Source organism: Populus alba, chromosome 5 (assembly GCF_005239225.2).
Source record: "Populus alba chromosome 5, ASM523922v2, whole genome shotgun sequence".
Lineage (NCBI taxonomy): Eukaryota > Viridiplantae > Streptophyta > Magnoliopsida > Malpighiales > Salicaceae > Populus > Populus alba.
In genome coordinates, this window is record NC_133288.1 from 3,258,387 (window position 1) to 3,276,710 (window position 18,324).

An 18,324-nucleotide genomic window follows, 5' to 3' on the forward strand; every position below is an offset into this window, starting at 1 on the left:
CCTGCAACAAATATAATGAAAATAATTAATACATTAAAGATAGTTAAAGATAGTGATCGTTGACATCTCCATCCTAGAAATCAAAAAACTACATATCAATATAATCCCAAGTTTTAAATGTAATACAGTCTCATAAGCTTCAAATTCACAAAATTTTTGTACTAGAAACAAACAAAATGCTAGAGGTGCAAAATCAATTCCAGATACATTTCTACAGAGGGCAGAAAATTGGAAACCAAAAGGTGATTAGTGAATTTGTTATCCTCAAGCTCCTTAGTAAGGTAACTAGAGTATCAAATTGATTATTTACAACTTACTGTACAAGCTGATAGAATATTATGCGAAACAGACACTATCAACATCAGCATCATGTTAAGCAACACAAACATAGAGTTACCATCTTCTAGACTTGCTGCACTCTTCGATGAAGGTATCAGAGTCTCTGAATAACATTAACTAGCTATAAGATTATCAAAGACAAGCACTAAATTAAAGAAATTTTCAAACTTATGCACAATTTTCAAACCTGTTATCTATTCGTTCAAGCTTGTTTTCATCCCATCCTTCAAATATTCACTTTAGTACTGCAAATTTCTGCAACCACTGTAATTTGAAGTTTCAAAGTTTCTCAACAGGTAGTTTACTGACAACGGTGCTTTAAAGAAATTCTTTTCTCCCACTTCAATCTCCTCAAACCTGTATCTATGTTGCCAGAAGTTTCACAAAGCATTCCACTTATTTCATGGTTCGTCAAATCGACCTGAAGGGAGAAGCTTCTAACGTCTCTGAAAGGGTGTGGCATTACCATAGCCAGGTGCTCCCAATGTGTTCGAGTGATAATATGAATTTACATTGTAGTAATTGTAGTTCATGTACGGGTTTATAGGCTGGTACACAATCAAGGAATAATGTCCAGCTGAGGAGTTCAAATATGATGCACCTTGATTCATAAAACAGTGACCTGGTTGTTGATGAGGGGTTTGCAGCGAGTGTACAATGTTAGGGTTTGCAAATGATGATGCTTGTAGAGGTACCTCGGATGAGAAAGCTATTCGAGGGCGCTTATTTCTACCCTGGTGTTGTGGTTGAGGGCCCTCGTCTCCACCCTGGTGTTGTGGTTGAGGAAGCTTATTTCCACAATGTTGTTGTGCTAGACTCTTGGAGATTGTAGCTGAAGGCAGTACAGTGGTTTGGGAGGGGGGGCCAAATCTCACAGAGGAAGTTGGGGCAGGAATGGGAGAGGTGTTTGGGATTGAAGTACTAGTGGAGGCAGAGGTTGAAAAGGAGGAGGTGATTGTGGTGGTGGCAGCTGGGGTAGCTGTGGATGCAGTGGTTGGGGATGAGGAGGTGACAGTGATGGGAGCAGTAGGGACAGGTGGGATAGCGGTGGAGGCAGCTGTCAGGGTGTTCAGGGCAGTGCTTGCAGTGGAGGTGGATTTGGGCTCTGAACATTTATTCTCATTCAAAATTGGGATCTGAGAACTGTAGCCTAAAGCTAGCAACATTGCTTTCTTATTTGAAATTTCCATTTCCAAGTATGCTATTTTTTCCTGGAGGAACTTAGGTGAGAGTTCAGGTTCAAGTTTGTGATCTTCAATGCATTTAATTACAGCCCTCAAATCAGCAACTCTTTTTTCTTTGGACATAATCTGTTAGCAAGTTGTTTCAAAATCGCACATCTTAACAGCTGATCTTAAAACTAAAATAGAGATTGATAAATTAATAGAAAATGCAAAAGCATACCAGTGCTTCAACTGATTTGTTGCTCCTCCTAAAATTTCTTGCAACAATCTTGGAATCCTTCAAGTAATTTTTCAAGAGAGGTACAGGCCGGAACTCCTTAACCAGCTCAAATGCATAAATGAAATTAATAGCATCAATATATTGTTTCTTGTTGATGAGAGTTTGAATAAAACCTGTTACATATACAACATAAGTCGCGAGTTCTATGACCACTAATAGAAAGCTCAAAATAATAATAATTGAAATTAAAAATGCTGAAGCATGAACTTTCACCAGGCATTTCAAAGATTAACGAGTTCTCATGTCAAGTGGCATTTAGAAAACAAGATATGGAAACTTCAAGTCAAGGTTTCAAGTGGATCCCTAAGGCTCCCTGTGGAATGGCTAGTTATAATCCCAAAGTAAAGCTAAAGATATACTGACATTGCCAGAAGATTGATCCTATAGCATTACAACTCCTGGAGATTTTAAAAAAAGAATGGTAACAGATAGGCTTTATTCAAGGCTGTAATTCCTTTCTGTTTGTTTACATGTTTGAAAGGAGAAAGAGTAAACAAAACTCCAGCTCCAGCTTTTAGTATCAGGGTTGATGACATCATTAGCATAGAACACAAAACCCTTGCAGTTAGATTTATATGAATGTCGATGAACAAAAGGTCATTACTCTCCTAAAGGAAACAGGCACATGCTGTTTCCATGGAAGCACCAAACACCCAAACACAGCTCTACTATATGCCTAACTTTCAAATGTTCCCGCGCATTTTCACAACAAATTCTATAGATTTCGATGCAATACGGAGCAACCACATGAGATAAACAGCGGTTAGAAAGATTGCATGATCCATTCCCTTTCTTCCAATAACACCAACTTTACCACAGGGTTTTTATCATATCGTTTCTAGAATTAGCATCTTATGAATATTTGATCTGACACAGAAATTGTTTGATTATATGAATATCCTCTACCAATCCAAACATAATGTTAGCTGTGCAACATCATAAACTAGCATAGTACCACCTAAATACAAACATACCAAATATACAATAGATAAAAAGTAAAATCATAGCAAGCTTCAGAATTAGAAACTTACGGGAGGCCTCATCTACTAAACCAAGGACACGTAAGAATTCAGGGGTCTGCCTCTCTTGAGCAACAGTCATCAAATCATTGAATAGTTCACAAGCATCAAAAACAGAGGCCAGTCCATAACAAGCCAAGAGCCTAAAAAATCCTAAAACCTCTAAATAACGATCCTTTTTCATTTTGGTCCTCCAATCAAACGCAAGCTCTCTTGCTGCTTCTCTCACATGTGGCTTGATTGGTGGTGACAATGCCATTAATTGCTCCAGCAAAAGGTTGCAACTCTTTGTTACCACAATCCCATTGTAAGCCACATCACCCTTCGAGATAGGAGGTGGGTAAAACCCTTCCATTGCATCCAAAACAAGCTTTGCTGGATCCGATGATAGTCCAAGAGCAGTAAGAACTTCATTTTTTATCTTCTCGTCATATTTTCGAGACTTGTTTAAGAATGATTGCAAGGCCTTTCCATCCATAGACAACAAGTGACGGAGATTAGCATCTGTAGCATTCTTAACCACCAAATCATCTGGTGTCTCAATCTTCACATGGGTATTACCAGTATCAACAAATCGTTTCCGTTTCTCGTCTAGTTGCTTAAACTGTTCTTCATGTTTTCTCTCCTTTAATTCAAGTTCTCTAGATTTATCCATGAACTTCTTAATTTCCATTTCAAGATCCTTAAACCGCTCCAGAAGCTGTTTCTCCTTCAACTCAAGCCCTTTAGCTTGTTCCAAAACCCTCTTGTTTCCCAATTCAACTTCTTTCAACTGCTCTTCAAGATGTTTCTCCTTCAGTTCAATCTCCTTGGACTGTTCCTCAAGTTTCTTCCTTTCCGACTCCACTACCGTACACCGCTCTTCAAGTTGCTTTTCCTTCAATTCAGCCCCTTCAACAAACTTTTTATTCCCCGATTCAACTACCAGGCGCCTTTCTTCAACTTGCTTCTCCTTCAACTCAAGCTCTTCAAAAATTTTCTTAATTTTCTCGTTTTCCAATTCAACTTCTTTCTGCTGCTCTACAAGTTGCTTCTCCTTCAATTCAAGCTTTTCAACTAAATTCTTTCTCTCTAATTCAACTTCCTCGCACCTTTCATCAAATTGTTTCTCTTTCAATTCAAGCTCCTCTATCAACTTCTTGTATTTCATGGCCCCTAATTCAACTTCCTTTTGCTTCAATTTAAGCTCTTCAAAACGCTCCACATTTCTCTTCCTCTCCAGTTCAATCTCCAAAGCCCTATCCTCAAACCACCTCTCCTTCAATTCACACTCTTTAAGTCGTTCCCCTACCTTCAACTTCACACATGCAACTTCCATGTACCCTTCACTGAGTTGCTTCTTCCTTTCCACTTCAATTTCCTTTTGCCTTTCCTCAATTTTATTCTCCTTCAACATTATCCCTTCAACAAGCTTCTTCCTTTCCACTTCAATTTCCTTTCGCCTTTCCTCAATTTTCTTCTCCTTCAAATTAATCTTTTCAACAAGCTTCTTCCTTTCCACTTCTATTTCCTTTCGCCTTTCCTCAATTTCCTTCTCCTTCAACTCAATCTCATCAACAAACTTCTCTCTCACCAACTCCTCCCTCTCCTCAACTTCCTTCCGCCTCTCCTCTAACTTCTTCCTCTCCAACTCAACCTCTCGACGCCGTTCCTCAAAATCCTTCTCCTTCAATTCAATCTCTTTATAATGCTCCTCAACCTCCGCGTCTCTCAACTTTATAAACTCTTCGCACCGTTCTTCAAACTCCTTCCACTTCGATTCAACTTCCTTCTCTCTGTCCTCCAGTTGCCGTTCCTTCGTGTGAAGCTCTTGGGCGCAGTCTTCGATGGAATTGAATGTGGAGTCAAAGTGAGTTTGGAGTTCTTTCCATTGAAGAGTGAGTAAGAGAAAGGAAGAGGCTTGCTCGTGAATTTCATTGAAACTTCGGCTGAAGTTTTGTTGCCTTAACCTGGTGAGCTTCAACTCGCAGCAAATCTTCTCCTCCATTGAAATAGGAGACGAAACCCTAGCACCTCTCACTGGAGTGGATGGGAGACTACTAAGAAGCTGATGAGGGTAAAACGACAGGTCGTCGTCAATTGGTACGGTTCAGAAAATGAAGGGGTGCCATTGCCAAAGAAGTAAATTAATTTTTGAGCAAATCATAATCAACACAAAATGACACCTTCTATTAATGATTTAATGTGTCGGAAAACCTTAATAATGACACCCTTTATTAGTAGACTGAAGGTTGGATAATTATTATTTTTTAAAGTATTTTTTATTTTTAAAAAATTATTTTTAATATTATTATATAAAATTATTTGAAAATATTAAAAATATATTAATTTAAAATAAAAAAATAATTGTTTTTAAAATATTTTCCAATTGTATGCCTGATCTAACTTTATTATTATAAGTTAGATAATTTAATTTAAATTTATTATAATTTAATTAAAATAATGTTATTTAAAAAAAAAACAACTAGTGAATTCTCTCTTGAATTTTTTAAAATATGACACAAGCTGAGCTTGAAATTGAGTCATTAAACTACTTCAAATTTAATAATACGAGTCAGTAATCTCGAGCCTGTTGTTCATATTAATTTTATTTTTAATTTTAAATAAGAATTTTCATCAATTTTTTAAGTTTTTTTTATTTATATTATTAATTTTTTTCCTGAGAAAAAGATGTTATTTGTAAGTAACTTAATGATTTTTAGCAATTGATTCTAACATAAATCTAAAAGAAGCGTAATTTTTATTTGAGAATATGTATAAATATTGTTTTTCAATTTTTTTATATTAACACTTTAAAATAATTAAAAATACTAAAATATATCTATTTAATATTTTTTTCAAATTAAAAATATTTTTAAACACATCTTAGCACAATTCCAAATGAAAAACAAACGGTAACTTAGAAGGGATGAGTTGCCAATCACCCTAATCAATTGTCAATATTTAAGAATTTTGTTGTTTGTAAAAGGCATAAGATTAATTCAAATATTTTTATTTACCTTATTCATCTTTAATGTTTTTTTCTTGCTTTTTTTTATTATTAATATAGGTATTTAGATCAGCTTGTATATATTTTAACTAATCCCACATGTTCTAAAGTTAACGACCATATAAATCATCAATGACCCTGAGATTTATAGGACCCGAACTGATAATTTCTAAATAATTAACTCAAAACCTGACCAGTTAAACTACATATTTCAGAGTTTATAACATTTTATTTCCTAATTGTATTGTCAAAAGTAATGTGTTCGATAATTTTGTTATTTTTTTTATTGTATTGTTTAAAATTGAAATGTAATTAAAAATATTTTATCAATTAGTAAAATTTAATCAATTCAAGTTAATTGGATTATATGGCATTAAATTGTAAGACGAATGCAATTGAAAGTTTTAAATATATTTAAGAAATGAAAAACATTAGGCAATTTAGAAACCTGATATTTTCTGCACCTAGTGATTAGTCAAATATATTCTATTTCCACACCTTGTAAACACTTTCTTTACTAATTTATCACTACAATCTATCTTTTGAAACCATGGAAGGTGGGACCAATTTCGTGTCACAAAAGGTAGCAAATTAGTCCCCTGTTAATTAGGAAGACGATGATCGTTGCAGTGGACATGGGAATTCCATGCTTGGTGTGTGATGTGCTAATCAGAACGATATAAATTCTACCTTTACAAACAATTTCATGGAAATTGCTTCGCAGCATGATATCTTTCAACTGGTTCTCAATCCATTGTTGTTGACTGATGCCTGGTTCATCATAGCATGCAGAGGGCAAGAGCATTTTAAGATTCAGGAATCACAGCCAAGCTCTCCAAATATGTTCCAATGATTGCTAGGGTTTACGTTATTATAGTTGGAGCTAGACTGAATGGTGGGCAGTGAAACTATGGGATGAACAAGCACCTTGATTCATAAACAGCCTCTTTTATTGGATCACAGAAGCAAGGTGCCAAAAACAATCATTTCAATTAAATATTGATGAAGTCTGAGAAAACTTCAAAGGATTACGAGCCTTTCCATGGCTGGTTGACGGGCTTTGGAGATTGAGCCGTTGGAGGTGGCTTCGGTTTTTGACCCATTAAATATCATCCAGGCTTTGAATGCAGAGCAGTCTCATATATAACGATTTTTTGTATCAGAAACAGACAGCAATGCCAAGAGCTGCAGAGCCAATTCCAGATATCCCTGGAAAGGAGGTGGAACAGAGAACTGAAAACTAAAAATAAACAGAGAAGACAGTAAATTGGCTCCTTAATTTCCTATCCTAAAGCTCCATGGAAACCTGACATCAAATTGATTATTTACACTTTCCTGTACTAGCTGATGGAGCAAGATGTAAAGCAAAGAAAAACTATCAACATAACATTAATTATCATCTTCTTGACTTGCTGCACTCTCGAAGGAAAGTGTCAAAACCCTCGTATACATGATTGACTAGCTACCAGATTACCAAAGAAATTGTCACTAAACTAACTTCTTCGCAATCTTGGGATCAATTTTCGAACCTGTCATGTATCAAGCCAAGCTCTTCTCATCCCACTCTTAAAACAACACAGTCTTCGCTGTAAATTGCTTCAGTCTCTATAATAATTTTATTTCTCCTACTTCAATAAACTTAAAACCTGCCTCTGGGTTGCCACGAGTTCTTCTTTGGCTGATTCAAAGCAACCAGAAGGAAGAAGCCTTTATGGTCTCTGAAAGGATATCGCATTATCATAGTCAGATGGTCCATGTATGCTCCAGTGATTATAATAACAAGGATTTAAAATATTATAAAGGAGTTCATCGGTGGGTTTATAGGCTGATATGCAGTGATACTACATTGTCCGGCTGATTAGTTCGAACTGAATACAACTAGCTGTACAGCTGCTCCCAATAACATGCAAGGCAAAAAAGAATAATTAACATTATCTGGAACCACACTTGCAAAAAGTTTAATCTTCTTAGCATGTTGGAATCTTTGAGCAAAGGCATCAAAGTCCTAGAATAAGGTTAACTAGCTATAAGCTACTAGATTACCACAAGGGTTTTTTTTTGACAGTTTCTCAGCTGGTTGTTGAGCACAGATGATTTTAAGAAATCCTCTACCACTTTAACAAGCCCCATGTCATCAAGAGTTTCATGTAACATTCTATGGCCGCTGAAAGGGGGCAGCACTGTCATAGCCAGGTTTTCCAAATGTGTTCTGATGATAAGATGGATATCCATAATTATAATGGGAGCTCAACTGTGGGTTTGGTGGGCGATAACCAGCACAATTGTAGTATCCACCAGATGGGTTCAAATATGGTGCACTTTGATTTATAAAAGGACCTTCTACTCGCTGATGAGGGACATGCACCGAGTGTGCAATGCCAGTGCTTTGAAGTGATGGTGCTCTTGACGTAGCCTCTGATGGTTTAGCAATCCGAGGGCGCTTATTTCCACCCTGGTGTTGTTCTTGAGGGTGCTTATCACTGCCCTGGTACTGTGCTTGACAGCGCTTATTTCCACCCTGGTATTGTGGTTCAGTCATGGGGACTGAGGCAGAAGGTGATGCACTGCTTGAGGAGGGGGAGACAACTCCGCTTCGGGTAGTGGATGCAGTAATGGACGCTGTAGAGGGAGAGGCGCCTGCTATTGGGGTAACGGCAGCTGCAGCTGTTGTGGAGGGAGAAGTGACATCAATGGGGGCGTCTGGATTAGCAATAAAGGCAGTAACTGGGGCAAGATAGGTGACTGTGACTGGGGAAGCAACGTAGGCAACAGTTGGAGAGAGGGAGGTGACTGTGATGGGAGCAGTTGAGGTAGCAGTACAGGCGGCCATCGTGGAATTGAGAGCAGGTTTAGTGGCAGAGACAGATTTGGGTGCAAGGACAGAGGCAGAAGCAGCAGCTCCTGGGGCCAAACGTTTCTTCTCACTCAGATTAGGCTGAGGAGAATTGCTGCCCAGGTTTGATAACTTTGTTTTCCTAATTAAAAGTTGTCTTTCGACATCTTTTATTTGTTGCTTGAGGCTATTTGGTGAGAATACAGTTTCAAGCTTGTAATCTTCAACGCATTTCAGTACAACTATTAGGTCAGCTACTCTTCTCTTTACAGACTCAACCTGTTAGCAAGTTTTAAGTGTGAGCATATAATAACAGTTGGATCATACACAAGAGAAGAGATTGACATCTTGAAGGAGAAAGCCAGCAAAACATACCAGTCCTTCAATTGATTTGCTACTCTTCTTAATTTTTCTCGCTGCAATCTTGGAACCACTTAAGTAATCCCTCAAGATAGGTCCGGGTGGGAACTGATTAACCATCTTAAATGCATAAATGAATCTGATAGCTTCCATTGGCTGTTTCTTTAAGATAAGATTTTGAATTAAACCTGTTATATGCATGCAAAAGAATAGTTACAAGTTCTATCACGCTCCAGTAGATATTTCAAATGAAAAAAAATAATTGAAAGAGAATCGAATCAATTAATTTTCACCAGGCATTAAATAAGTCAAGGGCTAAATTGAAAGGAAAAATTGGTGTGCTTCAAGCCATGGATTTCCCAAGGCTAATTTGGCTATACGATGCTTAAAAATTGACAGGTGATGCTAGCACTAGTAGAAGATTATCCTTGACCTTTACCACTCTTGACAACACCGTAACAAATGACTATAAGCTGAACACTAAAATAGGCCTTTCATTGCAATTACATGCATTTCAGCTCCAAACACAGGGTATACAGTGCATTCTCCATGCAATACAGGATTCATTGACTTACCACCAAAGAAAGCTTCAAAAACGACCAACTTTTTTAAGAATTTCCATGATTTTCCACTATCTTGTATTTACATAACAGAATCTTGAGATGTGAAATAAACTATAAATTTAATCACATACAAGTTTCTGCCAATACCAAATATAGAATAGTTATAATTCATTAATAGCATGGTAGGGAAGAAAAAGGATTACTAGATTATAGACACAGAAGAAAGCAAAAAAATCATACTGAGCACAAGGATTAGGAACTTACCAGGAATTTTATCTCCTAGTTCAAGGACACGCAAGAATTCAGGAGTCTGCTTATTTCGAGCAATAATCACCAAACGGCTTATGAGCTCATCTGAATCAAAAGCAGAGGCCAGTCCATAAGCAGCCAAGAGATAAAAAAATCCCGAAACATCCATATTGTGGTAACCATCCACTGTCATCTTTGTCATCCAAAGAAAGGCAAGTTTCGTTGCTTCTTTTCTCACATGTGGTTTGATTGCTGGGGATATTTTCATTAATTGCTCAAGCAAAAGATTGCAACTTCTTTTCACAACAACCTCTTTGAACTCCACATCACCCTCCCTCAAATGGGGCGGGTAAAACCCTTCCATTGCATCCAAAACCAGCTTTGCTGGATCCAAGGAAAGTCCCAAAGCAATAGATACCTCGTTCTTCATCTTCTCATCATGTTTACAACGCTTATTTAATAAAATTTGCAATGCCTTTCCATCCATTTTCACTGAAAAATGTAGGTTAGCATCCATAGAATAATCTACGGTCTCCGACTTCACACGGGCATTACAAGCATCAGCAACTTGTTTCTCCTTCAACTCAAACTCCTTAATTCGCTCCAAGCACTTCTTATTTTCCATTTCAACTTCCCGTAACCTCTCTTCTAGTTCCTTCTCCTTCAACTGAACCTCTTCAATTTGCTTCCCTTTCAAATCAAACCCCCTACACCGTTCCTCCAATTCCTTCTCCTTCAACTCAACCCCTTTAATTATCCCCACAACCTCCCTGCTTTTCAACTCAAGTTCTCTAAATCCTTCCTCTAATTTTCTCCTATCCAATTCAACTTCCTCGCTCCTTTTGCCAACATTCTTCTCCATCGATTCAATCTCTTTAACCCTCTCCTCAACCTCCCTGCCTTTCAATCCAAGATCTTTAAGCCTCTGCTCAACCTTCCTATCTTTCAATCCAACCTCTTTAAGCCTCTCCTCAACCATCCTATCTTTCAATCCAACCTCTTTAAGCCTCTCTCCAACCTTCCTATCTTTGAATCCAATCTCTTTAAGCCTCTCCTCAACCTTCCTATCTTTGAATCCAATCTCTCTAAGCCTCTCCTCAACCTTCCTATCTTTCAATCCAATCTCTTTAATCCTCTCCTCAACCTCTCTACCTTTCAACTCAACCCCTTTTCTCCGTTCCCTAAACTCGTCATCTTTCACCCTAACTTCCTTAAACAGCTCTCTAACCCTCCTCTCCTTCTCTTCAACCTCTCTAAATCTCTTCTCCGCCCTCTCTTCTCTCAATGCAACTTCTCTAAACTCTTCCTCCACTTTCTTCTCCTTCAACTCAATTTCATCATACCTTTCTCTAACTTGCTGCCCAAAATTTATCTCTTTCAACTCAAGCTCTCTTCTCCACTCCTTAGAGTTCTCTTCTTTCAACTTAACCAAAATTTCCATTTCAAGTTCCTTAAACCCCTCCAGGAGGTGCTTCTCCTTCAACTCAAGCTCTTTAGCTTGTTCGAAAAACCTCTTGTTTGCCAATTCAACTTCTTTCAACTGCTCTTCAAGATGTTTCTCCTTCAGTTCAATCTCCTTGGACTGTTCCTCAAGTTTCTTCTTTTCCGACTCCACTACCGTACACCGCTCTTCAAGTTGCTTTTCCTTCAATTCAACCTCTTCAACATACTTTTTATTCCCCAATTCAGCTACCAGGCGCCTTTCTTCAACTTGCTTCTCCTTCGACTCAAGCTCTTCAAAAAACTTCTTAATTTTCTTGTTTTCCAATTCAACTTCTTTCTGCTGCTCCAGAAGTTGCTTCTCCTTCAATTCAAGCTTTTCAACAAACTTCTTTCTCTCCGATTCAACTTCCTTGCACCTTTCATCAAATTGTTTCTCTTTCAATTCAAACTCCTCTATAAACTTCTTGTTTTTCATGTCCTCCGATTCAACTTCCTTTTGCTTCAATTTAAGCTCTTCAAAAAACTCCACATTTCTCTTCCTCGCCAATTCAATCTCCAAAGCCCTATCCTCAAGCCGTCTCTCCTTCAATTCACACTCCTTAAGTTGTTCCCCAACCTTCAACTTCACCCATGCAACTTCCCTGCGCCCTTCATTCAGTTGCTTCTCCTTCAACTCAAACTCTTCAACAAGCTTCTTCCTTTCCACTTCAATTTCCTTTTGCCTTTCCTCGATTTTCTTCTCCTTCAACTCAAACCCTTCGACAAGCTTCTTCCTTTCCACTTCAATTTCCTTTTGCCTTTCCTCAATTTTCTTCTCCTTCAACTCAATCCTTTCAACAAGCTTCTTCCTTTCCACTTCAATTTCCTTTTGCCTTTCCTCAATTTTCTTCTCCTTCAACTCAATCCTTTCAACAAGCTTCTTCCTTTCCACTTCAATTTCCTTCTCCTTCAACTCAATCCCTTCAACAAACTTCTTTCTCACCAACTCCTCCCTCTCTTCGACTTCCTTCCGCCTCTCCTCCAACCGCTTCTTCTCCGATTCAACCTCTCTTCGTCGTTCCTCAAAATCCTTCTCCTTCAATTCAATCTCTTTATAATGCTCCTCGACCTCCGCATCTCTCAACTTTATAAACTCTTCGCACCGTTCCTCAAACTCCTTCTCCTTCGATTCAACTTCCTTCTCTCTCCCCTCCAGTTGCCGTTCCTTCGTGTGAAGCTCTTTGGCGGAGTCTTCGATGGAATTGAAAGTGGAATCGAAGTGAGTTTCGATATCTTTCCATTGAAGAGTGAGGGAGAGAATGGAAGAGGCTTGCTCGTGAATTTCATTGAGACTTCGGATGAAGCTTTGTTGCCTTAACTTAGTGAGTTTCAACTCGCTGCAAATCTTCTCTCCATTGAAGTAGGAGACGATACCCTAGCACCACTACCTGGAGCGGAGGGGAGACCACCAAAAAAGCTGGTGAGGGTAAAACGACAGGTCGTCGTCAATTGGTTAATTAGTTTTTGAGCAAATCATAATCACTATTAATGTGATGGGAAAACCTTAATAATATCCCGTATATGGAACCTGTTATACTATTTTTGAAGTTTTTTAAATTTTATTTTTTTAGTTTTAAATTATTATATTTAATATATTTTTAAATTATTTTAATATGTTTATATCAAAAATAAATTTTATAAAAAACAATATCTGATGTATTACTAAGTAAAAATAATTTTAAAAATAAATATTTATGACATTTTTAAACAAATTCTTTCAAAATAATTTCATGTAAAGTTAATTAAACTCGACTCATTCTATAATATAGCTTAGATCATAAGTCATATAAGCTAGCTAGATTGAAAGATTAAATGTTTTTTAAAATAAAAAGTTTAAACAAGATGATTTTAATTTTTTTATATATATAGAAAATAAACTAGACTATAGACTTTATAAAAAGTTAAATCGTCAAATTTTTCAAGTTGATTTTATTTAAAACTTGGCCAAATACAATCTTAGAGAGTTGTCTTTTTCCTGCAACCTATATGCTTTATATTTTTGTTTAAAAATTTAAATTATTAGTTGTATTCTTGAGATATAATTTATATTATTCTTTAAAATATTTATTCAAATAAAAATAATTTGAACTTAAAATTTATATGGAAAAATGATGAGATTTAAACTTGTGATCAAAAAAAAAACTTAATATATTATTAAAGAATCATTCTCAATTTAAAAATTTAAACTAAAATTTTAAGATATAATTTATATTATTCTTTAACATGTGTGATTATTATTATACTATATATATAACATCAAATTTAAAAATAAATAATAAATTAAGTTGCCATATATAATCAAACAATTCATGCACAACATATATATATATATATATATATATATATATATATATATCTCGTATTATTTAGCACTTTTAGCTTATCATTTATGTTTTACATAAACTTGTTTTAAATTTCTTTATTTCTCATGCTATATGTATTTGTCATATCATTTAAAATCTCAAGAGTGTTTGTTCATTAAATCATATATCGACATAAAATCCATGGTTTGCTAAGCTATTCGAAACTGAAGGTTGAAAGTCATAAAATCCATGCCACAGCATTAACATAGGATTCATGTTTTATTGAACTTTGAGGTAACCAATTTTGACCCCTTTTTCTAAGAGTTTTTTTATTAAAAAAAAACACCAAAAAATAGTGTCCGTGACGCCGTCATGCCCTTTTTGTAATTTTAAATATATTTTAAAATATAATTCCACAAAAAAATATATAATTTTGAATGCATTCTATTATCAAAGTTTTTTTGAAAAATTTAAAATTCAAAGCTTTGCTTTTAACTCGTTCAACAATTAACATGTTTATTCCAAAATTCTAATTAAAAGAAAAGATAAATGATTTAACTTGGTTTCTAACACATTAACAAATTAAGTGCAAGTATATTTAGTGTCAGCTGGCACGTGCACGTGCACAGTGACAGGGTAATTATATTTCTAAGGGGAGGGAAAACGAAAGCTTACCTGCGTAGCTGAAGATGATGGTGTATTGGACGATGCTCTCTCTGTTCCTCTTTTCGTTTGTTTTCCCTCTGGTTGTTCTTTTCTTCGGCTCTGTTTTCTCTGTTCGTGTTCTCTGGTCCTTCTCCCTCTTCGTTTCTGTCCCTATTTCTGTTTGTTTGCTTCTCTCTCTACTGGTTTTTTTCGGCCTTCCTCTCTCCCTGTATTTGCTCCTCCTTGGTTTCCTTCTGTTTTGTGCCTCTGTCTTTCTCCTTCGCGTCTCTGTTCCCAGGTTTCCTCTGTTCGTCCCTGTTCTCTCTTTCACTCCCTTTGTCCCTGTGTTTTCGTTCTTCTCAGTTTTCTCCCTTCTTCCCTCAGTTTCTTTCGTGTTTTTTTTTCTCCCCCATTCTCTTCTCTTCTCTTGCTTTTATAGCCAGAGAATGCCAAGCGTTCGTGCATCGTGTAGGCGAGGGATAGCAGCTGGGAGACTTGGTCCGTGAAACGGTTTTGGTGCCTTTACTGCTGAAACGGTTCCTAGGAAGAAGGCGATGAATAGTTTTTGAAACGGCGTCGTCTTCTACTCTGCAATAGCTATTTAAAACTTGCCCCCCTGAACTTATGACATTTAACGATTGGGCCCTTATTCAAGAAAAATCTATTTTTAATTTTGCCCCTAGATTAATTGCAATTAAACACCTGAATTTTGGCGCCATTTACAAAACAGTCCATAGTTTTCAATTTAATCAATCCAGTCCTCAATTAGCTCTTCAACTTTTAATTTTTTCAAAATTAACCCTGAAAAAATCAATTAAACTCTTGATTTAATTAATTAAACTAATCAAAAGTTTAATTAAGTCCTCAAGCTTTCAATTTATGTTGTCTTAACCCAAATTTCAATTTACTCTTCATCATTTTTTTATCATCATTTTTATTATTTTTATTAATAAAAATAAAATAAAAAATTGAGTTATCACAATTGCCACTTTTTTTATAATATTTATGATGCAAATACATTGAATAATTTTGTTTTTTTTAGATTTGTGTACTAAATTTATAAAGAAAAGTAGGCATTAAAAATGATTTTTGCTTCTTTCAAGAATCTTGTAAACTTTGACAGTAATAAATTAACGAATGACCTTCGCTGAAAGATGTTAAAATTGAGAAATTAGTCATTTGAAAGGTAACTTTCCTTGTTAATGAAAATAATTTTTTTTTTAAATAGTCTAATTGTTCCAGATAACTTGTCCAATGGTGAAAAATATAAAGATTTTTTTAAAATAGTGTAATTGTTCTAAACGACCTACCAGTTGGTGAAAAATACAAGGATTTTTTGAAAGTGATCTAATTGTTGCAACAAACCTGCTTGTTGGTGAAAAATACAAAGATTTTTTGAAAGTGGTGTAATTGTTCCAGACAACCTGTCCAATGGTGAAAAATATAAGAATTTTTTTTAAAATGGTTTAATTGCTCCAGGCAACCAGCTTGATGGTAAAAAATACAAGGATTTTTCTAAAGTAATCTAATAGTTTTAGGTGACCAGCTTGATGGTGAAAAATATAAGGATTTTTTAAAAGTTGTCTCATTGTAATGGATGATCTACTCATGGTAAAAATTACAAAGATTTTTCAAAATGGTCTAATCGTAATGAATGACCTATCTAGGTGAAAAAATACAAAGATTTTTTAGAAATAGTGTCATTGTAATGGGTGACCTATCCAGGTGAAGAATACAAAGATATTTGTAAAAATGATTTTATTGTAATGAGTGACCTACCCAGATGAAAAAATATAAGAGACTTTCAGAAATAGTTTTATTGTAATGAGTGACCTATCCAAGTGCAAAAATATAAGAGACTTTCAGAAACAGTTTCATTGTAATGGGTGATATACCCAGGTGGAAAAATACAAAGATTTTTCAGAAATAATCTCATTATAATGGTTGACCTCATCAAGTTACAAATTTCTCAAAAGTAAAAAATTTCAAAAGTATTTCAATTCTTGGCTATTTCGAGATATCCTTTCTTTTGATGGATCTTATCAAGGATTTCTCTTATGTATCTTTATAAAACACATTGTTCAAAGTTTTAGATGATATGTATACACATTTACATGATTGGAAATATAAGCCATCATTTCATCTGAACCTTCTTTGTTGCATAATTGATGAGGTTTTGCTAATTCTGATTTGAGCCCTTTTGGTCGCTTGACTTTTAATTCACTTGAGTTGGCTTATATAAGTCTTTTCTAGAATATTTGCAATATTACTCAGCTCAGCTTTTATCATGTCCATCGTGATCTATTTACTCACTGGAAATTATCTGTCTTATTGATCAATTTGAGAAAATCATTCATTAATTTATTGTCTCACTACCAACACATTCAGTGTTACTCATTGAAAGGACCAAACGACATTTTGTAAGCAAGAATGCCCCTCTTGTCTCGTTGTAAGAAATTTCCTTTCCTTTTTTTTTTTTCCATTACCCCAATAGATCAAATCTCCTTCTAAGCACAATATTGCCCCCTTGTATAGATCATTGCTTCTAAATATGCTTTGTCAGTGACTCAAACAAATAATAGTTTTGATTAACCCTTCTTTCCTTTTATCTTTTTTTGGTTTTAATGAAGGAATATTTGTTTAGAATGAATCATGTAACTCCCTGGTTATTTTTCTTTGAAAGAAGATGAAGGTACATCATGAGGTGACTTTATGTTTTTGTGGGTTTCAAAGCGGAAAGCTCGATAGAAAACTCGAAGTTTTGTTTGAAAAGAATTTGTCTCTTTTCGAATATTTATTTTATCAGTATGAATAATAATGAGTAGTTTGTTTCCAATGTCATGACTCTTATGAAAAAGTACTCTTTACATTTTGAGAGCATTATTTATTGTTCTGAGTCGCTTGCTTGCTTGATTAAAAAAGATTTCTACATGCATGTAATGTAGGCTATGGTTATTGGTTATGAAAAAAAGTATTTATGAGGTTCAAATATTAGCTGATTGTTATGAGATTGTTAGGACCAAATGATTAAGTGATTGTCCAACCTGGAATCCTATTTCCCGATTAGTCGGATTTTTAGGGACAGATTCAATTTGATTCTATCTTCCAGACTTGATGCCATTTTAGTTTCGTTTTTTAGTCTGTCCGCATTGATGCTAGACTTGATTCATGCAACAAGTTTTTTTCTGTCATTCCTTTCAGTTGACTTGCTGATGCATTGCAGGTTTTGAAATGCATCAGGACTGTCTGTGAGCAGAATATCTTCAGCTAAGTGAGAGAAGTGTTATAGTTTCCGCACTGCGCCTTTGGTTGCATTGTGAAGTTTGTTTGTCTGTGTTTTGGTTCCTCGACCTGTGGATTCACTCTTTGTATTTTGTTAGACTGGTGCGGCTGCTGCTTTATTCTTTTTCCTTTTTTCCTTATATTTCACTTTTTTTAACTTCTTTCAACTGGAATATCATTTGATTGGTATTTTTTCTTGACTTTCCCATCAGTTTTCTTCTCTTTACCTGAGTTTGATGTCTGCTCAATGGAGGAGGTTAATTATTTGATTCTATAGGACTTTCTTCTTTCCAACTTGTGTGCGAAAAAAAGGAGAGTGAGAGAGCTAATGAAGAAACAGTGTAGTAGATGAAGTTTTCGAGCAGCTCCGTCAGGATTTCATGCTCTTTCTTTCTTCTTTTTTTTGGCAGTTCTTCGTGTAGCCCCTGCTGTTCCAACATCAGATTCCTTCACTTACCACTTGCAGATGTTTCGCTTTCGTTCCTTACGGCTTATTTTGTTGTATCAGTTACAAATACTGATGTGCTGGTGTTGCAACCATAATTAGCACCCTAGATGCTTGATTCTCCACCTTTTTTGAATTGTTAAGACATCGTGCTAATAGCCTACTCCGTATGGCCGCTCAGTTTAATCTCAATGCTTGCCAATTTATTTTTTATTTTTTCATTTTATTCTATCACCTTCTTTCTTGTTAGAATCCGAGGCATTGCGCGGGCAATTCACCTGGTGGTCTCTGAAAGGATGTCGCATTATCATGGTCAGGGGGTCCATGTATGCTCCAATGACAACAAGGATT

General features: G+C 35.8%; 2 protein-coding genes across 3 annotated transcripts; both read right to left on the minus strand.

Moving 5' to 3' along the window:
- Positions 1-180: 180 nt before the first annotated feature.
- LOC118051417 (uncharacterized) lies at positions 181-4,979 on the minus strand. Of its 2 annotated transcripts, XR_004688023.2 has the most exons (4): positions 2,835-4,979; positions 1,744-1,916; positions 527-1,649; positions 181-442 (listed from the first exon to the last, which is right to left on the minus strand). XR_004688023.2 is itself a non-coding variant. In XM_035062060.2 (3 exons), the coding sequence occupies exons 1-3, from the start codon at positions 4,807-4,809 to the stop codon at positions 777-779; spliced, it is 3,021 nt and encodes a 1,006-aa protein (XP_034917951.1). In that variant the 5' UTR covers positions 4,810-4,979; the 3' UTR covers positions 181-776. The 2 variants fall into 2 exon arrangements, 1 of the variants encoding a protein (XP_034917951.1); XM_035062060.2 differs by having other exon boundaries at positions 181-1,649.
- A 2,737-nt stretch (positions 4,980-7,716) lies between these two features.
- LOC140954222 (uncharacterized) lies at positions 7,717-18,299 on the minus strand. Its single transcript, XM_073409239.1, has 4 exons — positions 18,252-18,299; positions 9,832-12,673; positions 9,020-9,192; positions 7,717-8,923 (listed from the first exon to the last, which is right to left on the minus strand). Exons 1-4 carry the CDS (start codon positions 18,297-18,299, stop codon positions 7,967-7,969), a joined length of 4,020 nt encoding a protein of 1,339 aa, XP_073265340.1. The 3' UTR covers positions 7,717-7,966.
- Positions 18,300-18,324: the final 25 nt, after the last annotated feature.

Coding starts and splice junctions, on each gene's coding strand:
- LOC118051417 (XM_035062060.2), bottom strand. CDS start 4,809: ATGGAGGAGAAGATTTGCTGCGAGTTGAAGCTCACCAGGTTAAGGCAA. Junction 1,917..2,834: donor TTTAGTAGATGAGGCCTCCC/GTAAGTTTCTAA, acceptor TATATGTAACAG/GTTTTATTCAAACTCTCATC. Junction 1,650..1,743: donor ACAAATCAGTTGAAGCACTG/GTATGCTTTTGC, acceptor ACTTGCTAACAG/ATTATGTCCAAAGAAAAAAG.
- LOC140954222 (XM_073409239.1), bottom strand. CDS start 18,299: ATGGACCCCCTGACCATGATAATGCGACATCCTTTCAGAGACCACCAG. Junction 9,193..9,831: donor ACTAGGAGATAAAATTCCTG/GTAAGTTCCTAA, acceptor TGCATATAACAG/GTTTAATTCAAAATCTTATC. Junction 8,924..9,019: donor GCAAATCAATTGAAGGACTG/GTATGTTTTGCT, acceptor ACTTGCTAACAG/GTTGAGTCTGTAAAGAGAAG.